This window comes from Pundamilia nyererei, unplaced genomic scaffold (assembly GCF_000239375.1).
Source record: "Pundamilia nyererei isolate P.nyererei 1_Seehausen unplaced genomic scaffold, PunNye1.0 scaffold00066, whole genome shotgun sequence".
NCBI classification, from domain to species: domain Eukaryota; kingdom Metazoa; phylum Chordata; class Actinopteri; order Cichliformes; family Cichlidae; genus Pundamilia; species Pundamilia nyererei.
Window position 1 is genome coordinate 1,210,276 of NW_005187467.1, and position 21,875 is coordinate 1,232,150.

At 38.0% G+C, this 21,875-nt stretch overlaps 1 protein-coding gene across 2 annotated transcripts in view; it reads left to right on the top strand.

Annotated features, from left to right (window-relative positions):
• Window positions 1–21,875, top strand: part of arhgap42b (Rho GTPase activating protein 42b) — a 75,393-nt gene that overhangs the window by 38,189 nt on the left and 15,329 nt on the right. For both annotated transcript variants that reach the window (XM_005735937.1, XM_005735938.1), the window contains exons 4-10: window positions 6,688–6,759; window positions 16,699–16,800; window positions 17,027–17,137; window positions 18,498–18,602; window positions 19,231–19,360; window positions 19,716–19,816; window positions 21,472–21,581. In XM_005735937.1, the coding sequence (XP_005735994.1) occupies window positions 6,688–6,759; window positions 16,699–16,800; window positions 17,027–17,137; window positions 18,498–18,602; window positions 19,231–19,360; window positions 19,716–19,816; window positions 21,472–21,581 (731 nt within the window). The remainder of the gene's footprint in view (window positions 1–6,687; window positions 6,760–16,698; window positions 16,801–17,026; window positions 17,138–18,497; window positions 18,603–19,230; window positions 19,361–19,715; window positions 19,817–21,471; window positions 21,582–21,875) is intronic.

Below are 21,875 nucleotides of genomic sequence, written 5' to 3' on the forward strand. Positions count from 1 at the left end.
TGTTTGCACCTTTCGTCCACACGCAAACGGTGTTTTTGGTCACTGAAAACGGAGATTTTTTAAAACTCCTGCCAGGGTGGATATTTTTGAAAACTCAGTTTTTGCGTTTACGTGTGGACGCAGCATCAAAGGTGTGCACATTTTTTGACGTCACACTGTGTGTCAGGTTATTGTTTTGGTGAATTGAATTTCTACAATGGCGGACGAAGACAAAATACTGTTACTGTTAATTTTACTTTCTGCAGTGTTTAAATGCTTACATATACACACACAGTTACTGTCCCTCCACACATAGGACTCAGTTCTGCTTCTATGCGCCATCTTTTTTTACTCTTTCCCACGCAGGCTGACTTCTGATTGGCCAACATTTCTACACAGATAGGAATATAGCGCCACCTGCTGCTTTGGCATGTTCCTAGCAGCGTTTTCCTTCGTTTTTGGGTTTTACGTGTGGACGGGATTTTTAAAAAAAACGAAAACGGAAAATCTCCGTTTTCCAAAAATACCCATGTACATGTGGGAGTAGCCTGAGATGCTCACTCACTCATTGCCAGGTGTACTAACTTTTACGGTCTTTTAAGATTTAGTATGCTAGTTAGGCTTCGACACACGGTTATTATGACGAATAAATATTACTGCTTTTTAATTACCAAGTAGCAATTTCTAAATTAATTTACAATAATGTATAAATAACCTTGTAAGATTTGCCAAATTGTTATAGATTTTATTATTGTTTTGAGTTCCAGGTATTGCTCATATTTTAAGGTACTGGTAAGGCCCAAATGTTACTCAGGAAAACTAGGTAAGAATATCTGTTTATCACCACTTTATAAAAATCTAAAAACCTTTTCCATTTTGTGGCTCTTTTAATATTGCAGCTCTTTACCTGCAGACTGTTTGATACATAGGGATAAATGTGTGCAGACAGCAATCACAGCAGCCTCAAACTCTGGTAGCAAGAAAGGTCAAGCAGTCTCTAACTGTGCTTAAAACAAACAACAGAAAATCCTCATGGGACCCACAAACCAGCTACTATCTCCATTTCAGCAGTTTCTTTATATCCTTGCTTAACAGCTTACTCGCCAATCACATTTGTGTAGGGCAAACGTGTCACATCTATCCTCACACTGTTGTGTTACTTTGTCTGCAGTAGGTTTGCTTTTATTTCATAGCTCATAAAAGTTAGGGAAGAATAGCTTTGCAGCTTGCTGCAGGTGCCACTGCTGCACTAGATAAAGATTTAGCTCAACGAGATTGTTACCCCCCTGACACACACACACACACACACACGCACACCTTCTCGGCAAAACAATCTGCAGAGAGAATGACAGACACGCATATCTATTGCAGTCCCTCTTCTAATAAAGGTTGTATCCCATTGTCAGCATGAAATAGAAAGTTTTATTTTGTCATGATGATACGGACGATAATGTTTATTATGCATTTAACGCACTGTATTAATTAGGTTTTGGGGGCTTTGCTTCCGCATCTTTAATAAGTTTGACTAATTCCTTTTTGGTTGCTGCTGCCATCACTGTGGTTATTGGTGTGGTGTTATTGTTCCTGATATTTTTATTTGATGCCGCCGGGTGTTACTAGGTGTAATACAATTCAGGACAAAGAAGTACAGACGTCTAGCACGCAGTCTTTTTTCATGTAAGGCACACCCACTCATGTTATTGCATTTAAAGGCTGCGCCAGCAGTGCTTGTTAACATTCCTCAGATAGTCATCAGCAGTATTTCTCTACTGGTTTTTACGCTTAATAAATTTGCACAATTATACATTCAAATTAGCTTCATTTCAGCCCCAAAGGCTTTAGATGACCATTTATAACTGACAGCTAAACAAAGGTGGGAACCTAAATGGGAAAATTAAATCACCTCCAAGAACGAAAGCCACTGTAAGCATGCTTAGTTAAGCCAATAACTTAATATTTATCACCAGGAGACTTATTCGTGCTGCAAAGGAAGAAGGACTGCTATTCTAGCAGATAACTAGAATCTGCTAGAATATATAGTATCTATTTGTTATATTATAACAAATAGATACTGACCAAAATCTGCTGATTGATATGATTCTTTCTTATAATATATAATAAAGAAATCAAACAGATTAAAATTAGGAAGTTTTTTGTATTTTTCTCGTTAGATGTTAACCATTCTGGAAAATTGTGACCTGTTTCTGTCACAGGATTTTACTAAATTGTCACAGTTGACAGATTTTCACTTGCAAGCACCCACCGATAAAACACCTTCTTGTCAGGGCCCAGTTGGCTTTTTACAGAACTGTTTTTTCCGCCTGGAGCCACATTTTCTTGGAAAGTGTGCGTGAGGGTGAAACTGCTACAACAACAACAAACAGAAATATGCTTTTTCATTTGAAAGATAGTGCAGCACGGTGGCCGAGCGGGCTTTTATGACGCCTCTTCAGCCAGAGAAAAATGGCAAGCCCGGTGTGTATGCATGTGGGTGAGTTTGTGTGTATTCAAAAACCAAGCGATTCAGTTGATTTGCAATGAAGAAGCACGGCTTTAGGTGTATTAAGTTGGAGTTTCATTGTGAGGACGCTGTCAAAACGGAACGGGCAAAAAGCCTATAAAAGTTATTTACTGCCCTGTTATAGACTTACATACTGAAACCGGTGAGACGGCACAATATACAGTTTAATGCTAGAGTGATTATAAACTGCAAGTGAAATGCACCAACACAACCAAGGAACCACGGCCACGAGATATGCACTTTAAGCCATTCTAGACGATCTGAAACATAATAAATAATATAAATATTTGCATAGTATATGAAATGGTTTTACCCAAAATGTGTTTTAGCAGCAGTTGTAAGTCATAGAGGTGAACATGAGAGGTGCTCTTCTAATAAAAGCTGACCTAAGTAATGATTATTTACAGGCTTTCTCTCCAGTAAACATAGATTAAAGAGGAAACTTTAAAAAAGTCTGATATCCAGCAGAATATTTTTATTAAGGGAAAGATGAATGATACATGATGTTTCCAAAGGGTTTAAAGTTGATATTCACATTTAAATCGGTTCTAAAGATGTGTTTGAAAGGGGAAAATTTGAATTGGTACACTTCACAGTATTCAATTTGAGCTGGCCTTGGTGGCATTCTGGTCGGCCTCTGCAAATTAACCTCAGAGTAACACTTTTGATCTGCTTGATGTTTAGACTGGTAAAAGCAGGAGCATGGGAAATACAGCACATTGACATTCCTCTCCCTATCTGATAATGAAATTGCTTAGCGCTATTGCATCCTTTCAAGCATCACACTGTGCTCGCTCATATGGATTTAATCCTGTTGAGAGAGGCTGTTGCTGAGGGCATTCGGCACAATGCCAGTTTGAAAGTAATCCATTGAGTCTTAAATAAGATGGCCTCTTTCAAGTTTAACTGTCTGAATCAGCTTATTGAAAGATAATAATCAAAAGTGATCGGAAATCTTGAACATTTTAAATGTATTTTCCATTGCTTTGAATGTAATATGCATTAACTGACACAAGAAGTAATCACGCTCCTATTATATCTAAATCCTGTCAGATTTCAGGTAGCAGTCGCCTTCAAGGACAATTAAACTCAACAGTCATCGACTCAGAAATCCAGAGAAGAACAAACTTGGTATTTTTATCTTGCTTTCAGTCGCTTTCAAATATTAGATCATAATCTCAAAAGCCTGGAGTGCTGTGTATTTAATTGTCCTGTCTATTTAGCTGAACATGAAAAAAGTGTCGTTCTTGCTGTTGAGACGGTAGATAACACAACGACTTCAATACGACTGGAGGATTCTAACAGCTAAGAGATTATATTTTTATATAACAGATCTGATGACCATCAGATGTCCTCTGTGCTTCTGGTGGAGTATTACTTGTAACCAAAGAGACTTGATTTATCTTACAGAGCTCCATCATGCTTTTAAACCCCATCTGGTGATGAATCATTTTGCAGGTTGCGAAATGATATCAAATTTCCATCAAGCACCTGATTTTAGATGAAGGTTAAAGACTAAATAATAGGTTAAAATTTTCAATTTTGTTTTAATATAACCTGAAATTATTTCAAATTCCCCCAAATGTTATTTGAGTCAAAAAGAGTAGTTAAAAAAACGCACAAGCTCAAAATTACTGAACAATAGATTCTCAAGGTGCCCTGTGGTATCTGGCATGAAAACCTTTGCAGCAGAGACCTTAAATCTGGGCAGATGCTAGCTTGAGCCACCACAATCAGACTTATTACAGTACATCCCCCAACTCCCTTACCAGTTCATGGTTTGTCTTTCCTCCTATTTTCAGTTGTCTCGACAAAATAATTTGGCTTACCTACTCATCCTCATCTGTTCCCTTCATGTTTAATATATGAGAGAGGGACAAGCTGTTATTCATTTATGTTTGAGTAATCACAACATTTTGCTGGAATGCTGTATGTTGTATGAGTAATTGATTATAGTATTAAACAGTAGAAGTTTCAAGATGTTGTGGTTTTGAAGTTACTGTACTGTGCAAAAGTCTTGAGCTACTCCTCATTTGTTTTATGTTATTGGTTTCTGATTTTATGTTTTGAAGTCTGTTCTGTTTTTGTTCTGTTTTTTTAGTGTTGTTACTATTAGGGCTGTTCGATATAATGATATATATCAGATGACGATATAAAAACGTCTATCGTTGCATTTTACGCTATCGTTTGTTTCGTGGTGTCGCAAAATAAACTGTTTACGGCAATATTTTTTCATTATTTTGATGGTCACTCACTGTAGTGGCTATATTAATTTCTTAAAGTTCTCTCTTTCTCTTATATTTAATATAACCACAGTACAGACAGACAAGCGCTTGTTTTTATGCGTTGTCGTTATTTCCACATAAACCTTTCACAATAAAGCTCAAGATCCTGTTGAGACTTTTCAAAATAAACTGAATCACGTGAAAGATCTAGAGTATTTACAGATGAGAAGCAAAAAAGAGCCGCCAGGTGCTAAAAAATAAACCTTAGACTCAAACAGAACAGGCTTTTCCCCGCAGTACGCTGTATAATAAATACTCACAAAGAAAACGGCGGCTGTTACAACCTATGTCTAAAAATGCATAGTTTCATGCATCGGTTAAAACACTCGACTCCAGGTACACGACGCACAGCTGGAAACACTTCCCGCAAGACGAGCTGCCCGAGATTCACAGAATTTACAGAAAATGTTACATTTTTGTGATTTATATCGTCATTGGGACGATAGATGTCTTAATATCGGGATATGAGATTTTGGTTATATCGCACAGCCCTAGTTACTGTCACCATCTTTATTATTTAAGCCAAGGGGGCTGTATTTTAACAAGAGTGCTAAGTTATCAGCTAATGCTGGCAAGCTAGGTTAGAAAGCTACATCCATAAACATATACAAAGAGAGATTTCTGCTAATTACTTGTAACACAATAACACGATAATTTCATTCAATTATTTTCAAATTAAAACACAGTTTTCTTCTCTCGTTTCTTGACATTTACTACAGGGGCTAACTTTTTAAAAAAATCAGCTCTAAAGCTTAACATGGGTTTCATTTGAAGCCCTTTTGAACAGCTGCAAAATTTGTGACTGTAGTGTAATTATAGTGCATTATTACAACAAGTAAAAGTTACATATTTACTCTAAAAGATTTTAACATCCAGATCATAAAGGGAAAATGAAAACACTGCAGGCTAAAGAGATTGCATCTTCCTTTTCAAGCCACTCATTCTGGTTGGGTTTGGAGCTGACAGGGTTATTTTTAGACAGTGAAAATATGCTATGATTAATGGTTCAAAACAAAGACTCCATCTCGAGAAAGTCTGTGTTCAGAGGACTGTAGCTGGGAAGCTGATAGTCATTCTGAGCTGACACCACTAAATTAGTGCTGTTATCATAGATGTATCATAGAGCCCAGCCCTTAGTTTATCACTGGACAGAATAACACCTTAAATCAACCTTAGAGGCATGTCATTTATGGCAGTGCTTCCTGTGCTCCACCAGTGGTGGGTGAAAGCTCATACACAGAAAATTCAGAAGCACCTTAATGGCACCTTTTTGAACTGCTCACCTGCAGTTCAACATAGACAGTAATTGACACAGTGTATCTCAGTTTTTCAGTTTCTGTCTGGAATAAAAGCGGAGTGACTCCTCCAGAGACCTTTTTTCCGGTCACAGGAGAGGTCACCAGTATGTAGAGACATACTTCAAAAATTTAAATGCATTGCCAATTGAACTTGTAGAGCTGTGCTGCTGCACTGTGTTATAACTCACCAAGATTTGACAATACTGGTGCATCAAAGCTCATATAAAAAGGCTCCGTTTTTGTCTGCCTTGCAAGACTATTGTTGAGTGCTTTATCTCATAGATCTGCTGCACTCATTTCGGTTCCGTGCAGTCACACATTGTTCATTGTCGCTGGCTTAAGAAATATTATTAAATGTGATTGCTCCATCTTCCACGTGTATTTTCAACTGTGTTCGACTTAAGCTGAATGATTCCATAATTTCCTGTGTGGCACATTTGTAGACCAAGCTTATTGTTAAAAAAGTGAATGCCTGCCAGATTACATTTTTGTGATATTTTTCTTTCTAATAATTCTTTTTGAAATAGTCTGAAGACTCGGGTTCTATCTTTCAGTCAAACTGACGTCTGTCTGTATCACTGCTTTCTTATGATTTTCATTTCAGATTCAGAATGCAGATGATGTGTTGATTACTCCTTTGGAAAAATTTCGTAAGGAGCAAATCGGCGCTGCGAAGGTAAGAGACCACCTACATGTGCAATTAGTAGCTGAACAGCGCAGGATATTTCATGTATTCTGACACGCTCACCTCCTCTCCTAAGCCCCTTCATTTTCACTACAGTATGTAAATCATTAATTAAAAGTAAAATGTGACACTACCAAGAGAAGTGCCCTGCCCCTAATTAATGAGGCTAGTAGGGGGTATAAACAAATGTGTTGCTCTGCAATTGTGATCTTAAACGGTATTAACTCTTTTTAGTTTTCTATAGTAGTTAGTTTATATTCATTAAAACAAGACATATTGGACATTTGCTATTTCTGTATCCAACTATGTTAATTAACACAAACTACATTTGACAGATTCCCCGTTTTGAAAACCACATTAATAATACAATACTTTATCCCATGCCATATTTCACTTCATTTTAATATAAAAATAAACTTTTTTGTGCTGTGAAAAGGGCACTGCACGATAAAATTCTAGCTGCAAACTTTCAGCATCTAATATATTTCACCTTCACCCATTTTATAATCAGATTACTTTAAACCTGATACGTATAATGCAGTCCTCACTAACCTATTGCATACAGGCTTTTGATATCAGTAGGGGTGTTGCTTGAAGGCATCCTGGTTCCACAGTGGACATGTTGTTGAGGCTGAAGCTGACTGCAAAGAACAGTGTGGGTTTGTTGCCACAAGCCATGCTTTCATTCCTGGCCAACGCAAAGGCATAAAATAAAAGTACAGCAGCTTGTTTGTGGTTATTCCCTTGGTGAGATCACACATGAACAAGCTTGTAGAATGCAAGCCTTTGCACTGCTCTCTCACACAGTTTGCAAGTTCATTCCTAACTTTATATTGAACTATGAATCATTTGCACATCTTTACACAACCCTGACCCCTGTGATGGTCAACCTAGCCTCAAAGTTAGACTCGCACATTTTGATTTATTTCACATGACTTGACAGCCACTGGTCTGTAAAAGCAGTCACCTTACTGTACGTCCAAAATAATGGAACAATCTCTCTTCACAGCGCTGAGGTGTGAACATAAATCAACTCCTTCTTCTGTCCAGGCCAAATAACCGATGTCACTTCATGTCTTAGGCATCACATGTATCTACCATAATGAAAAAGCACATTTTGCTTCCATTTCTTTCTCTCACTTCCCCATCACAGTGTTCAGTGCAATTGCATTGACTGACTATGTTTATAAAATAGTTCCTTAAAAGCCACAGCCCCTGTCACTCCCACTGCTGCTTATTTCCTCCGACCACTTTCTCCTAATGGCTCTCTCCTCCTACGGCCTATCCCCCGCTAAACATTAGCCCAACTAGAGTGAGATAAAAGGCTGACATCATGAGTGGCTGAGCAACTTTCCACTGTTCCGAGAATCTGGAGAGATCTGCAGGCTGTCTGACCCTTCCAGTTACTGCATTTCATGTCTGAGAACATAAGGTGGACAAATTGGGAGCTCTTGCCTTATATGGGTGTGCTGCGAGTAATCCCAAAGAGGTTACGTACCACTGTATCAGCTTCTTAGGCACAAGCACAACACTTCCATAGCAGCAACTCACTAGCAGATTGACTGCAGCACTATAGGACATATTAGGCACGGTCTGCTTAGCACAAGGCTGATCCAAATGTTTGGAATGAACCCCCTCAAACTTCAGTGCAGTCTACTGTAAATACACATGCTTCCAGAACTCAAACAATCACATATTTTCACCGGAGCACCATATGCACTGGCTGCCAGACTGTGATGTAGAACTGAAATTGTTGTTACACTTCTTCTTTTTACTCTCAGGTATATGTTTCTGTTGCTTTCCCAGGTAACACAAACAATACTTTCAGAACTGAAATAAGAATCGAGAATGATCCTAGTTTCTGTTTATTTATACTGCTACAGTGACCACAGTTTACTTAATGGAGAGTAAATATGATGAACAGTTTGCTTTGTTCACCATGTTTAGTGTTCAACTTCTAAAACATCTGTAATATTCATTTGTGTTTAATGAATATTCATTAATATTTTATGATTGATTTATTTTTTCAAAAGTGGGCCTGAAGTGTCACATAGAGCTGATGTTAAATTAGTACTAGAAAGCTTTGTGCACATTTAGAGGGGCAATGTGTGTGTATTTAGTGGTTGTCAGACCTTGAAATTTAAATAGGCCCCAGGGACACTTTGTCAAGGAAATACCAGGGGGTGTCTGACTGTGGGTGGCATTCTTCCTGTCTGAAGTTTTGACACTATTATATTTCCTTCAAAGATCGTCTTCAACATTAGGGGCACTATGGGGGTCCCACACTTACTGAGTGTGAGGAATTAGTGCAAATAGACCCAATTGGGATACAGATGGCCACCAATGATTTGCAAGGTCCTACTGTACAAAGCGTGGTTAGACATCAGATGATTCTTAACTAGATTAGATATGACTTTTCCATCTATGCTGCATAATCCTAAAATATGCTGCTGAGTCAAGGGATCAATTAAAGTGGCCTGGGGATACACCTGCCAGCTGTGGCCAAAACCTTTGCAATCACACAGATAGGAACAGTATATTTTTATACCTTCATTAACCTTGGAATTTTTCAATCAGTCACTAGATGTAGGTAAGTGCCTCTTTGCGTGCACATGACTGAGAACTTTTACTTGTATCCAATATACTTTAAATTGTATTAAAATACTGGAAAACAGGGCTGGCCCACAGACAGTATAAAAGATGATTATAGCTACAGTGATGTCAACTGCTGATTTCTAAAGTCCTGTTTTTGAGCCTGAAGATAAGCGTTTTCATCGTTAGCATCTCGGTTTCAAAGAACAGGATGTAACAAAGAGGAATGGACTGACTGTAAAGCTGCTTGCTCATTGGCTAATGACTCGTCAATCATAAGTAGTTAGCTAATCAGCATACCATAGACAAGTCTAAACATAGTGTGGCTAGATTTACAAAGAAGTTCTACTGAGAGCATAAACTCATCAGATCAGTCTTCAGATCCCTTCTAGTGTAATGCAGTGTAGGATGACTTTGTGTAACGCCATAGAGTAGCCAATTATGAAGTGTTTTTTACACTAAAAAATAAATGACATTTCATTTAGAGAGTTTCAAAAAAGTTCAACTTATCCGTAATTATATTAGGGATTTTTGAGCTATTTAAAAGCGAGAAATAACTAGATCCTTCCGTTAGCCATTGCTAGCAACAAGCCAACAATTAGCTTTCCGTAAAAGCATAGGTTATGGCAGTGGGAAAAGATGGTGAATTCTCCTGTCAGCTCATAGTTTTGGTCCTGTCTGCCTGATTTAATCTGGCTTGCTCACCTGGCACTGGATCCCAGAATTGACAATGGAATGTTCCATGCAGTACAATCCACGGAGGTGGATTTAACATGTTTTTATATTACAGACTAGACACTGTCTGGCCTTACAAGAGCCAAAGAAGACAAACTGCCTTTACTACCCTGCTCTTTTAGCTCTCATCGCAGCCCTGAAAATGTGAAGTGAGCATACCTCCCCCACCAGCAGAACTTTTGAAACACTTCATTTTGAAAAGAAAAAAAACAAAAAACCCTGGGCAACATAGAGTTGTACACGTTTATGTGTCACTACTTCATTAACTATTCACAACAATCAATTAGTTGAAGCACAGACAAGCTGGTCGGGCGTCAGGAGCTGTCAAACACACAAACAGATTCACACTTTTACTGTGAAATAATTTGTTACGCAGCAGCTGTCTGATCAGACAAGTCTGAATATTTTTATGTTAAAAGTCTGATCCATTTATTAAAGTTAAAAATATTTGTTTCAGTTTCCCCCTTAAATTCAAAGTCAGTAACAGCAGTTGTGGTTATGTGGTTATATTATTGCACAGATGTTAACCATAAAAAGTGGGACCTCTCAGAATATTAGTACTTATAAAAACATGGGAGCAGGCAGTCTGATAATGAACTAGTTATGGTGTTATTATTGTCTTGTTAAACTTCACAGAAGAGATGTTTCCTCTCAAACATATAGTGTTATCGTTCTATCTGATTTATTTCAAGGGCCAGTTAATCCAAATTACCAAAGCAGAGTTGACAGGCTTCAAATATCATCATCATATCATTTCCCTCCACAGCCCACAAGAATTGTTTTTAAGTATTCTTGCCATTGTTTACTGCTTAAGATTACACTGACCATGATAGAGAACAGACTATAGAAAAGAGTAGCAAACTAATATGAGATAAACTGGTGCCATGAGTTGGTTTTCCTTCTCTCCTTAATTTTTCTGAGCCACCAGGTGCCCTTGAACCAAAGTGTGATAAAATATTTTTTATCATTTTCCAAAATTCTCAGGATGTTGAAGATCCCCTCCAGACTCCTTTGTTGATATTCACTTTGAATATTAATTTATGTCTGATATACTTTTTTTCAAATAAAAAAAAATATATAAGATATGCAGACTCAGGTTTCCACATAGTCCCCTGGCTCTGCAAGAGTTCCCAGATCTGAATATCAGATAAGCCTGCACTTTTGTTACAGCTTGCCTGTTAAGGAAGCACATTTTGAAGCGGTTTAACTAGCAAATTTAATAAAACTTATTAAACAAAATAACGTAATTTTAATAGATGACAAAAATATAAAAATGATTGAATGTGAAAGGCAGTAGAATCTTTTGTATTGGATGTATTTGAGAGTGGATATAGTTTGTCTGAGTTGCACAAAAACAACATGAAGGAGCTAAAAAGAAAGTGAGAGGGTAAATATAGGGCAGCCAGGCGAGCCGACTACCAGCACCGGTTTTATAGCCTGCCCACCTAGGTATCTAAAACACATGCCGAGGAAAGGAATGTTGAGAGTAAAAACTAGGGGTCATCACAGCCTCGCACTTGTCATACTAGGACTGGACTGCAAAAGAATTTTAATGGCAGAAAGTCCTGTTTACTGGCAGAGAATTTCAGCACATCTGAGTTTCCCATTGTCAATAGAAGATTTTAAAAAGGACTTTGGGTTTGACACAAAGTTAAACTCCAGATTCCAACCAAGTAGAGGTTGCTCTGTACTGGGAAACTGCATAATTAAACACCCCGAACTAACTGATGAATATACTTTTTAATATTTATTGAAAATGTATATTATGATAGGCCGGGTACATCAAAAGCAAGAAAACTTCAAATAACAGTGACTGCAACTGATTGTTAAAGTTATAGCCAATATATTAGTTGTTGACAGATTAATTAATTATGCTTTGACCTTTTCACTACATTGTGCTTATAGACTGTGGTTGTGTTTGTTCACTATACGAGAACGACACATCCCAGCTGTATTAACATAAAAATCCATTGTATAATCAATGAAGGAAGTGCTGTCCTAGATACTATGCATTGCATAAAAAGGTTAGCAGCCTGTCAGTTATTAGTGTCGTAGTGATTTATCAAAAAATGCACAAGGCGATAAGGTAAGAAGAACAAAACGAGCTTTGAAAACATTTCTCCTAAGAACTTGAGATGACAGCACCGCAGATGATGCAGAGACTCAAACTTTGTGGTGCAAAAACAACAAAACGCATGAATAATGCGATGCAGATTGAATACATTTCTTTTTGTTATTCTCGTATCTGTTCCATCACTTCCCACTGTGCCCTACCCAATAAAGCAGAAACACTATTAAAACAATCTTTCTGAAAGTAATTACTTTTTCTCCTGATCATCAGAACTTCACAAGGCAGTAGACCTTGAGAGGTCGGTCTTTACCTGTTTTAAGGCAGCAGCCGTTCGCTGTAAATATATTAGATATTGCCTTTCGCAAAAGAAGTATATTAAATCAGATTATGCGCAAACAGTGAAATCATCCCGAAAAAGAAGAAGGATGCCTACAAGCATAAAGAAAAATTTAACATGAAAGATGGCGCTGAGTGCAGCTGCTGTGATAGCTTTGTCCCAGCTCATTGATAAGAAAGGCAGTAAGAGTTTGGTAATATTTTGCCCTGTTATCCTGAAATAGATCAAACCATCTGAGACGGTTGGCTTTGTGAAATCAACTATGTTCTTCAGTCTGAAATATTTGTAGGAGGTAACATTATATAAACTAGCAAGGCCAGGCCTGCAGTGCTTGTTTATTCTTCATTATATCATTGTATATAGTGTGACAGTAAACACAGCTGAAAGTGTTTGTTACATTAATAACTTCTTAAAATGCTAATTTGTCTAGTTTCTTCAGACTTCGATCAAACAACACCAAACAACAATCTATGGCAGAAAAAAACAGTTTGGCATCAGCAGAGAAGATTTTGCCAAAAAGAGACGTTTTTCTTCCCGTAACCCACTTACTCAACTCTGCTGCTCAACCCACAAATGCAATTTCCTTACACATTTGGCAGCATTTAGGGGGGGAAAAAAGCTTCCAACAGTAGCCTGCGATAATACATGATTCCCAACATTTCTTTCAACCGTTGCATTGAATAGGGGTATTGGGCTGTGAGGGCTGTGAATTTCTAATGGTACTGGTACCAACTGCTAAATTTCTGGAATCAACACAAAGCTGACTGGAATCAAATTTATAACATATCAATTTTAACTGTGATTTTTAAAAAATATTCATTACTTAGATGCAAAACCCTGCTAAAGATACTGAATAACTTGCTTGTTACCTTAAAAGTAATTTGTGTGGCCTGAGAGAACTTCTTAGTCACAGACTTAGTCATGAGCCAAGCTGACCTATGATATAATCCAAAACAAATAATCATCAAATCTGTCATCTTATTAGGAAGTTCCAAATGTCCAAATGATTCAAGTTGTTTTTCCCTATTTCTTATCTCTAGATTAGGTGGTAAGATGGTAAGAGGAAAGCTTCGCTTGACCTTGATGGGAGAGATGCCTAAGGGATCCTTACAATACAGACCTACTGCATATTCAAGGAAAGCTTGTCAAAAGATTTTCTTTTCCAGAGTATAATAAGAAAAAGCTTTTTGGAGATATAAAGATACCAGCGTTTTTCTTGCTGCATCTTTATTCAGCCTTTAAAAGTTGGTCTGTGATATACCAAGAAAATCCCGCTGTGAAATGGAAAGGCATGCATACTATATTGCGGACTCTTATCTTTATCACTTTAAAGCCAGAAAACAAAGGGACTGATGAATATTGTTTAGACTAAAGCTTTGCGTTTTGCCTCACACACGAAGGATATTTTCTCTGTTTTTTTTTTAAACTGCAGAAGCAGATGTTGTAATTATTTCATACTAATTGGCCAACTTCTTGTCTTCTCAGCAGGTGGGATATCAGGTAAAGATGGAGACAATTATTTATTTATTTATTTATGTGGACCACATCCAGCTCCTGTGTGGTGAAATCACACATCAAAATAACCCAGCTATTGCTATTTAATCACCATTCTGGACCCCTGGTCCAATTAGCCATCTCTAGTGAGCTCATAGAGATTTGTTTTAAAGTTTTCCCTTTCATGTCACTGCTCAGAGAATCCGTTTAAAATGAACAAGCGAAGAGATATCCCGCATGTGATTCCTCGCTAGACATTGATGTTTGTGTTCTTCTAGGATGGACAGAAATGAGGAAGTGTAGTGTGATAGCTGGGGTTCTTTCCTCTGCATACACGTGCACAGAAACGTTCGACCTCCCTTGCCACTTGCATCTGTTACCATGACGATGAGAGGCGTAGAAATGATGGCCCTGAGGCTCGTTAGGGCCAGTGTCAAAACTAGCGATGTGCAGCTAGTGTCCAAATATTCCTCCTGCAGTCTTCATATCTGTTCTCAGCATCCTTTCTATAGCAAACTGAGAAGTCCTGATGACCAAAAAAAAGCCGCCTGCAGTTTTTCCTCATCGCTTTCCTCCCTGCAATGTTACATTAGCAATTAGCAAAGTTACCCATACTACAGCTGCCATCAAAGCGCTCTTAACAGCAACATTAGACTTTTCTAGTTAGAAATTCCACTACAGAGCAATCTGCATCAGAATATTCTCTTCCTGCATCTGATTTATTCATGAGAGCGAACAAAGCAATCAGATGAGGAAATCTCCCAAGTGATAGGTTCATGTGTGTTTTGTGCACCACAGAGTGTCGGGAAGTGCTTTGACTTTATTCATTCCCAGCTAGATGATTACTCTCCAACGCTGGCATTAGTTTGTGTTAGAAACTCCCACTTTGCATGTGCTTGAGGGTATACATATATATATATATATCCACCCCAATGTCTTATGTCCCCACATGTTGGGCTTCAAAGCCTTTTCCTTGCACTGCAACTACCTTCTCTTGAAGACTTTTTGCAATTTAAATGCTCATATTCCACTCTGATTGCACAGACATATCCAGGGGCTGGGGGGTATGATCAACACATGGACAAACCAAGAAACACCTGGTGTTCTGCTAGGGTATCATTATGGTAGCACCAGTTTATACACGTCCTGCTTGGATCAAAACAAAGCAGTGCACTTTGGTGACTTAATCAGGCTGGCTCTGCCTCACATATTCACTGTAGCTCTGAGTCACTGCCTGCACTTTGTAAGTGTGAAAGAGTTAGGCCAGACAGACAGAGAGAGGTTTGTTTTTGGGTGGGTTTTTTTGTGAGGACTTTTCTGGTGTGCTCACACTGGTCAGCAGCGCTGGGAGATTCCTGCTGTGACTGTGGGGCTCAGCTAAACCTAAAGCTCTTAATTTAATGTGATCTCCAGTGTGTGTGTGCATGTGCGTCCGTGCGTTTGTGTGCATGTTTGTGTTTTCCCCAGGGCTTCTGCTGTATGCGTGCTCACAGAATAATGTCACATCACAGTGGCAGAGAAGACAGTCAGCTACCTTTTGTTCTCTAATAAAAAAAAAACCTTAAGGGAAATTTATTTCCTGTCAGCTGACATCATTTTTAATCATATATTTATTTTCTCATCCACCTGTGTATTTCTTTTTCTTTGTTTCAGGAAAGAGTGCTTATATACAACAGATTTTGTTTCCCCTCCCTCATTGCAGAAGAGATTATTTCTGAGTAGACGTGATAAAAAAGATGAAAATGAGATGCTACTACATTAAATTATCTATTGATTTGATTTTATTCTTGTTGTATGTTGGAATGTTACCATGTCTTACTGTGAATTCCTCCACAGTTTTATTTCTGAGGTTTGCTGGGGCTGAACGCTGTTCTAGGTCATATCAGTAGCTAGCCGATTAGACTTGCTAAATTTCAGGGCCATGGGAATGAAAATAAACAAGAAGGATCTGGTTACAGTGGCCGTTTCCTCACACTTTCCCCAGCCCCCGCTTATTCTGCCTCTCCGCTCCTCTTTATGAATGTTTGCATTGCGAGATGAGCTTTAAGTAGGCAAAGCTTGGTTTAGAGGTCAGACTTGCAGATGAGGCATTTGAATGTCCTCACTGAGACAGGTTTTCACTGCTTGGGCATTTTGATTAAGTACTATAAAATGGATCTTCTGGGGGGCAAAATGTTTAATTTCTTTGTTCGTGTACTTTATGGATCGGCATCTCACATGAAAAGCCCATTTCCTGCGCCTTCTTCAGAGTCTTCTGAAACATGCTGACTGAATTCTGGGACTTGTAACTGTTGAGACTGACTTGTGTCTGTCAGTGGATAGCAAAGCAGAACAAGAAAAGAGATGCTAACATCAACTGGTCAGCTATGTGACAGTGCCAGAAGCATTATGCTATGTGTGATTTACAGTGCTGTGGGTTTCACTGTGAAGTTATGTACCTGCCTGTGAATAACAGAATAACAGTGCATTATTCTCACATGACCCATCGATATGCCGACATTGTCTGCTCTGTTATAAGCCACTTTCAAGACATGCAATAATCTATTGTCAGAAATTTTTAATTACATGTGGCAAATGGCATGAGAAACTGTAGTTAGACCTCCACCTAGTGGCAATCCATTCCCACACCCCCAGATCGGGGAATAAGTGACACATTTCTGGTAATGTTTAAGCCTTTCATGTGTCTTGTGAACCTTTTTAGGAGGGGAAGAAAAAGTTCGATAAAGAAACAGAGAAATACTACTCGACACTTGAGAGACACCTCAGCTTGTCATCCAAAAAGAAGGAAGCATATCTGCAGGAGGTAAAAAGAAAAACAAATTTTCTCATCCTGCAAACGTGTCTTTGAATAATGCAGTTTTATGGTCAGCCGAGTGTCTTTGGAAAATAAGCTGTTTGTGTGCTTTGCTGTGCTCCTTACCCCTCTCTCTAACAACAGACTGTTTCCACGTGGTGATACAGACATTAACTCCTAGGTTGACGCTTGTCGTCGTTGTGGCACTAACCCTGGTTTGTTTGCTCGTTCTCAGGCTGACATGCAGATTGACAAGGAGAGACAACTCTTTTATGATGCATCCCTTGAGTATGTCTTCAAAATACAAGAAGTGCAAGAAAAGAAGAAATTTGAGTTTGTCGAGCCAGTAAGTGAAGTGCCAGTTTTATATATTTCTCTGCTAAATTAGTTCTGCATTTTAGGAGGAGTACATTTTCATGCTTTGATATATTTTATTTGTAGTCAAAATACCACCAGATCTCTGTAACTACTACTACATTTCTTTTTTTTTAATGTCCATCATCCTGGAGTGAAGGCAGGTGCATTTATACAACACTCACAGGAACATAACCACACTTGTATATCCCACGCATTTGTCATCTTCATCACAAATTCTTTGTAATGTAGTTGATCCATTTGGGGAAGCTTGTGGGTAAAATTAGATGAAGTATCGGCTGTCAAACAAAAGAAGACAGAGTGCTAGTGCAAATCAAAGGCTTTATGAAAGCCCCTGCTTTATAGATATGTAGAGTCAATTTTAACATCTTTAGTGCAGATGCTACCAGGAAACATTAAATTTGCTTCCTATTAAATGTCTGGGAATGTGAGATGGGTGCAAAGTAGCTGTTTCAGACGTCCTACTCCCATTTGTTTACATCCACTGGCAACTTACCCACAACCCTGGCCCAAAAATGTAAATCTCCGGGCCCCAGGTAGTGCTCAAAATATGACAAGGCTCAACCTTGTGTGTGATGAATCTGGGCAAAGAAAAGATGGTTCATCCTTGAACATTTGATATACCAAGCCTCAGCCCAGAAATCAAATCAGTGGTTGTGTCTGAAGGTTTTACTGAAAGCAACTCCATGTTTGTGGACCACACTTGCTCACGCAAGAGATGGCATCAGTTTGTTTCTCTGTAACAGTAGATCTTTATGCTTTATTTATGTGTGTATTTATTTATTAATATATTTAGATGTATCCACAATGGCCATGGATGTTTGTGTGTTCTACAAAAAACAAGATCAATATCTGTCTGCCATAAAAGCCGAAAACTTTTTTAAAATTTGATTTTTTTTTTTTCCCACTAATATACTTTTTTCAGTTTTCTGCTTGTCAGTACAAAGATGTTCAATAAATTATCGATTTAAAAATAATGAGACTCAAATTCCTTCAACATGAGATTTAAAAGTGAACATCAACAATGTAACAAAAAATTCTGACAAAATGATTGGTAGAATAGAAAACAATGTACATATCATTGAGATGACATTATCATAATAAGTGCATCGTTATCAAATAATAATAACAATAGAAAAACGTCCGGATTACTTATATATTATAGGTAGGATATTCTATTATATGCTATTATAAATGTTTTCGGTGTGTAGAATGGATGTTCTGTTTTACAAGATGCCTTTAAAAAAACACTTGCCCATGTAAATAGGCAATCAAGTTCTTGTAATGTTTATTAACTCGATAATTCACCAATAAATATTGTTCCATTTCAGCTCCTGGCCTTTCTTCAGGGTTTGTTTACATTCTACCATGAAGGATATGAGCTGGCTCACGAATTTGAGCCGTATAAACAGCAGCTCCAGTTCAACCTACAAAACGTAAGTCTCAACACCTCAGGGGTTGTACACAAAGGCAACCAGCCACGTAATCAGATTCTGCAGCTTATCATACCCTGATATAACAAGCGGAGTTTTCACAAATGGATAGCTGTGTGATTAAATGAAATTCTTTGCTGCGCCGAGGATCGATATTTTCAGTGTTGCATTGCAGGCAGTAACTGTAGGCCATTTTATGGTGTGTCAAAAAAGACTTGGGAGTAAAAGTCTAGTTGCTGCAGTGCCGCCTTGTTCCATCACTATGTCCTCTCTACTTAGGTCCTGATGGTTCAAACATCTCTCTGACCCAATATGTCAGTTCTGTTGCCCTTACAGTTTCCACTCGGTAACCCTCTCTCGGATGCAGAGATTTCTGATGGTTACTGGATGAATGGAGGCTGCTTCACCACTCACTGAGATATTAAATGACCTGATATTGACCTTTATGACTCCAAATAAGAGGCTGACATCTTCAAGATCGTGTTCTAATTTTAAATGACCTAAAAAGTATTATTTAAAAAGTCTAATGATAGTTTTTATTTATTTGTTCTTTGAGAAAAAATAGATGTGTTTTTATTTTGAGAGATCAGAGATAACACAATGATAACATAACCCTAAATTTCCCACACAGACACGAAACAACTTTGTGAGCACCAAGCAGGAAGTGGAGAAGCTGATGAAGAGGATAAGGTCGGCAGATCAGGACTATAAACCACCCGGGCAGTGGACGATGGAAGGCTTCTTGTATGTCCAGGAGAAACGTGAGTCTTCCTAGCTGTGCTCCCAGCCATCCAGGCCATCTCACTCCCCTTCACTTTCAAGTGAATGGTTTTACATCCATCACCATAAACATGTCTCGAGTTCTCCCAGGCCTCTGCCGAAGAGATCCACTCACACAGAACTCATAATTCATCCTGTTTACGGATTCACTTTGATGTGCTCTCAAATGGGGGAGTTACCACAAATGGTAGATTATTATCAGCAGCAATAAACAACTTTTGATTTATCACACTAAAATTGCAAATTGATTTTCAGAAGTCTTTCCAGAAGCCTTTGATTCAGTGAAAAATTATTTTGCCTCAACTAGCGTTTTCTTCTGCATTTGTTCTGTCCTAGGTCCTCTGGGATGCACTTGGACACGTCACTACTGCACTTATGAGAAAAGCAGCAAAACATTCACCATGAGCAACACTGAAAACAAGTCAGCTGGGAAACAGGTACTTTACATTCACTTTATTTTGTTTAGTTTAACATTTGCACGATAAAAAGCTAAGAAAAGAAGGAGCAGAGTGTAATCTGTGTGAAAAAAAAGAGGCTTAAAGGCATGGTTTGTCCCGGGAGGAGAAAACGGAAAATGCCAGATTGACAAAACTGCAAATTAGGCGTAGAAGACAAAAGACTCGTTACGTCAAGGCAAACAAACATGTTTTATTTTTAAATAACAAAATGAACAAACAACACCGCAGGGGAATTCAAGGAATGAAAATAGTCCGTTAAACTAAACAGTTATAGTATCTTGCTTTCTAAGTGATCTGATGAATGTTTACTTCCTTTGTAGGAATTTATCGCTATGACTTAATGACACTTCATGTAGATCAAATGATAACTGATAATTATTTCACATTTTATGTATTAGATGAAAAAAAGCTTCCAATCAATCCTTTTTTTGTATGTAGTAATTGGATGATGATATGGAGTAACTTCCACAGGGAATACTGCTTAGCGCTGCTGCGTCAGGTGCAAACCCACTGAAAATGTCAGCATGGTTTTGAAGTGTTTAGCTATCGCAGTTTAACCTTTTGTTATTTTTCACAAAAAAGTATTTGTAGAAATACAGGTTCCAGTGACGATAACAAAAAATATGTGCACTTCAGTGCCACACAGATTAAAAAATTATGAAAACATACTTTTAAAGAACTCCAGTAAACTTCAAGGGAGAAATTATATAAAAAAAATATCCACATAACTGTGAGTTTCCATGCATTTTTCTGCACATGTTACAGATATGGCTACATTCTGATTTACTAATGATCTCGGTTTCTTTTTATTTTTAAATAAAATCGAATAAAACACAGAAACCCACACACAGATGGAGAGGGAGAATATAAAGCCCAAAGCCAATGCAGGTGCAGGCGTATTTTTATCCACATATCTGGTTTGCTGCAGTTGGCTACAGTCAGTCTTACTGGCGTGCACAGGGGAGGATGTGCTGTATGTGAGATATGGCTAATTCTCAGAAAGAAAGAACAAAATCCGTTCAGGAGGTAATTGAATTGATACTTTCAGCTGACACTGAAGGCCTCTAATGGGAAATGAAAAACAAGGTCAATGATATAATGTAATTTTAAAACTATATTTTCGCGTGTTTAAAATCAAGATAATTGAAATAAAAGCTCTGCTTCTTGATAAGTGGATGATATAAATGCGTGCAATCAAGTAGCTTTGTTTGGGCTGACAGCCCAAATCAATTTTTAGGCATATGAAGATTGCATCGAGCTTGAGTTTAGAAAGTCTGAACCACCAAAAAGAAAAAACTAGCCAAACAAAAAGAAGAAGAATTTTGCAAATCCAAACCACAATGGTAAATGTTCTGTTTTTGTTGTTGTCGATGATTACGTTTTTTTTCATTAGTTTTTCTCTTTTTTCTGTATTTCCAATCATATTTTCACAAAAGCACTGGACGCTCCGGATACATAAATCTTCTGGTTTCAAAGTACCTTCTGTGTCTCTCACAACAAACACACAGCATACATATTAGTCATTTCAGACTTGCAGAGCCGTGCATTTGCAATTGTAAATATATTCATTTTCATTCCATAATCATTTTTCATTGTATTTTTAACTAATTAATAACGAGTGTGTTTATTTTTAGAATGGTCTTGTCGTAAATCAGCCAGAGGTGTTCAAGCTCAAGTCCTGCATTCGGAGAAAAACGGACTCCATCGACAAGCGTTTCTGCTTTGATATTGAAGTGGCAGAGAGGTCTGTGATATGTATCCCTGAAAATGTCTAATAGCTTTCATAGGCTGAAAACACATGCAGAATGTATTATGTATTGCCTTAATCACCACCGAGAGCCAAAAAGAAAAAAGAAAGTCATTGCACATCGCCTGCTGAATACTCATATTAGTAAGATAGCAGTTGCACACACTTTTTTCTTGTTAAAACTACCTTAATATAAGAACGACGAACTGCACGTGACATTTTGTGTTATGTTGAACTCACCAATACTGGAAATTAACCCAGATTCCCCCTGGAGTACACAACGTTTGAACA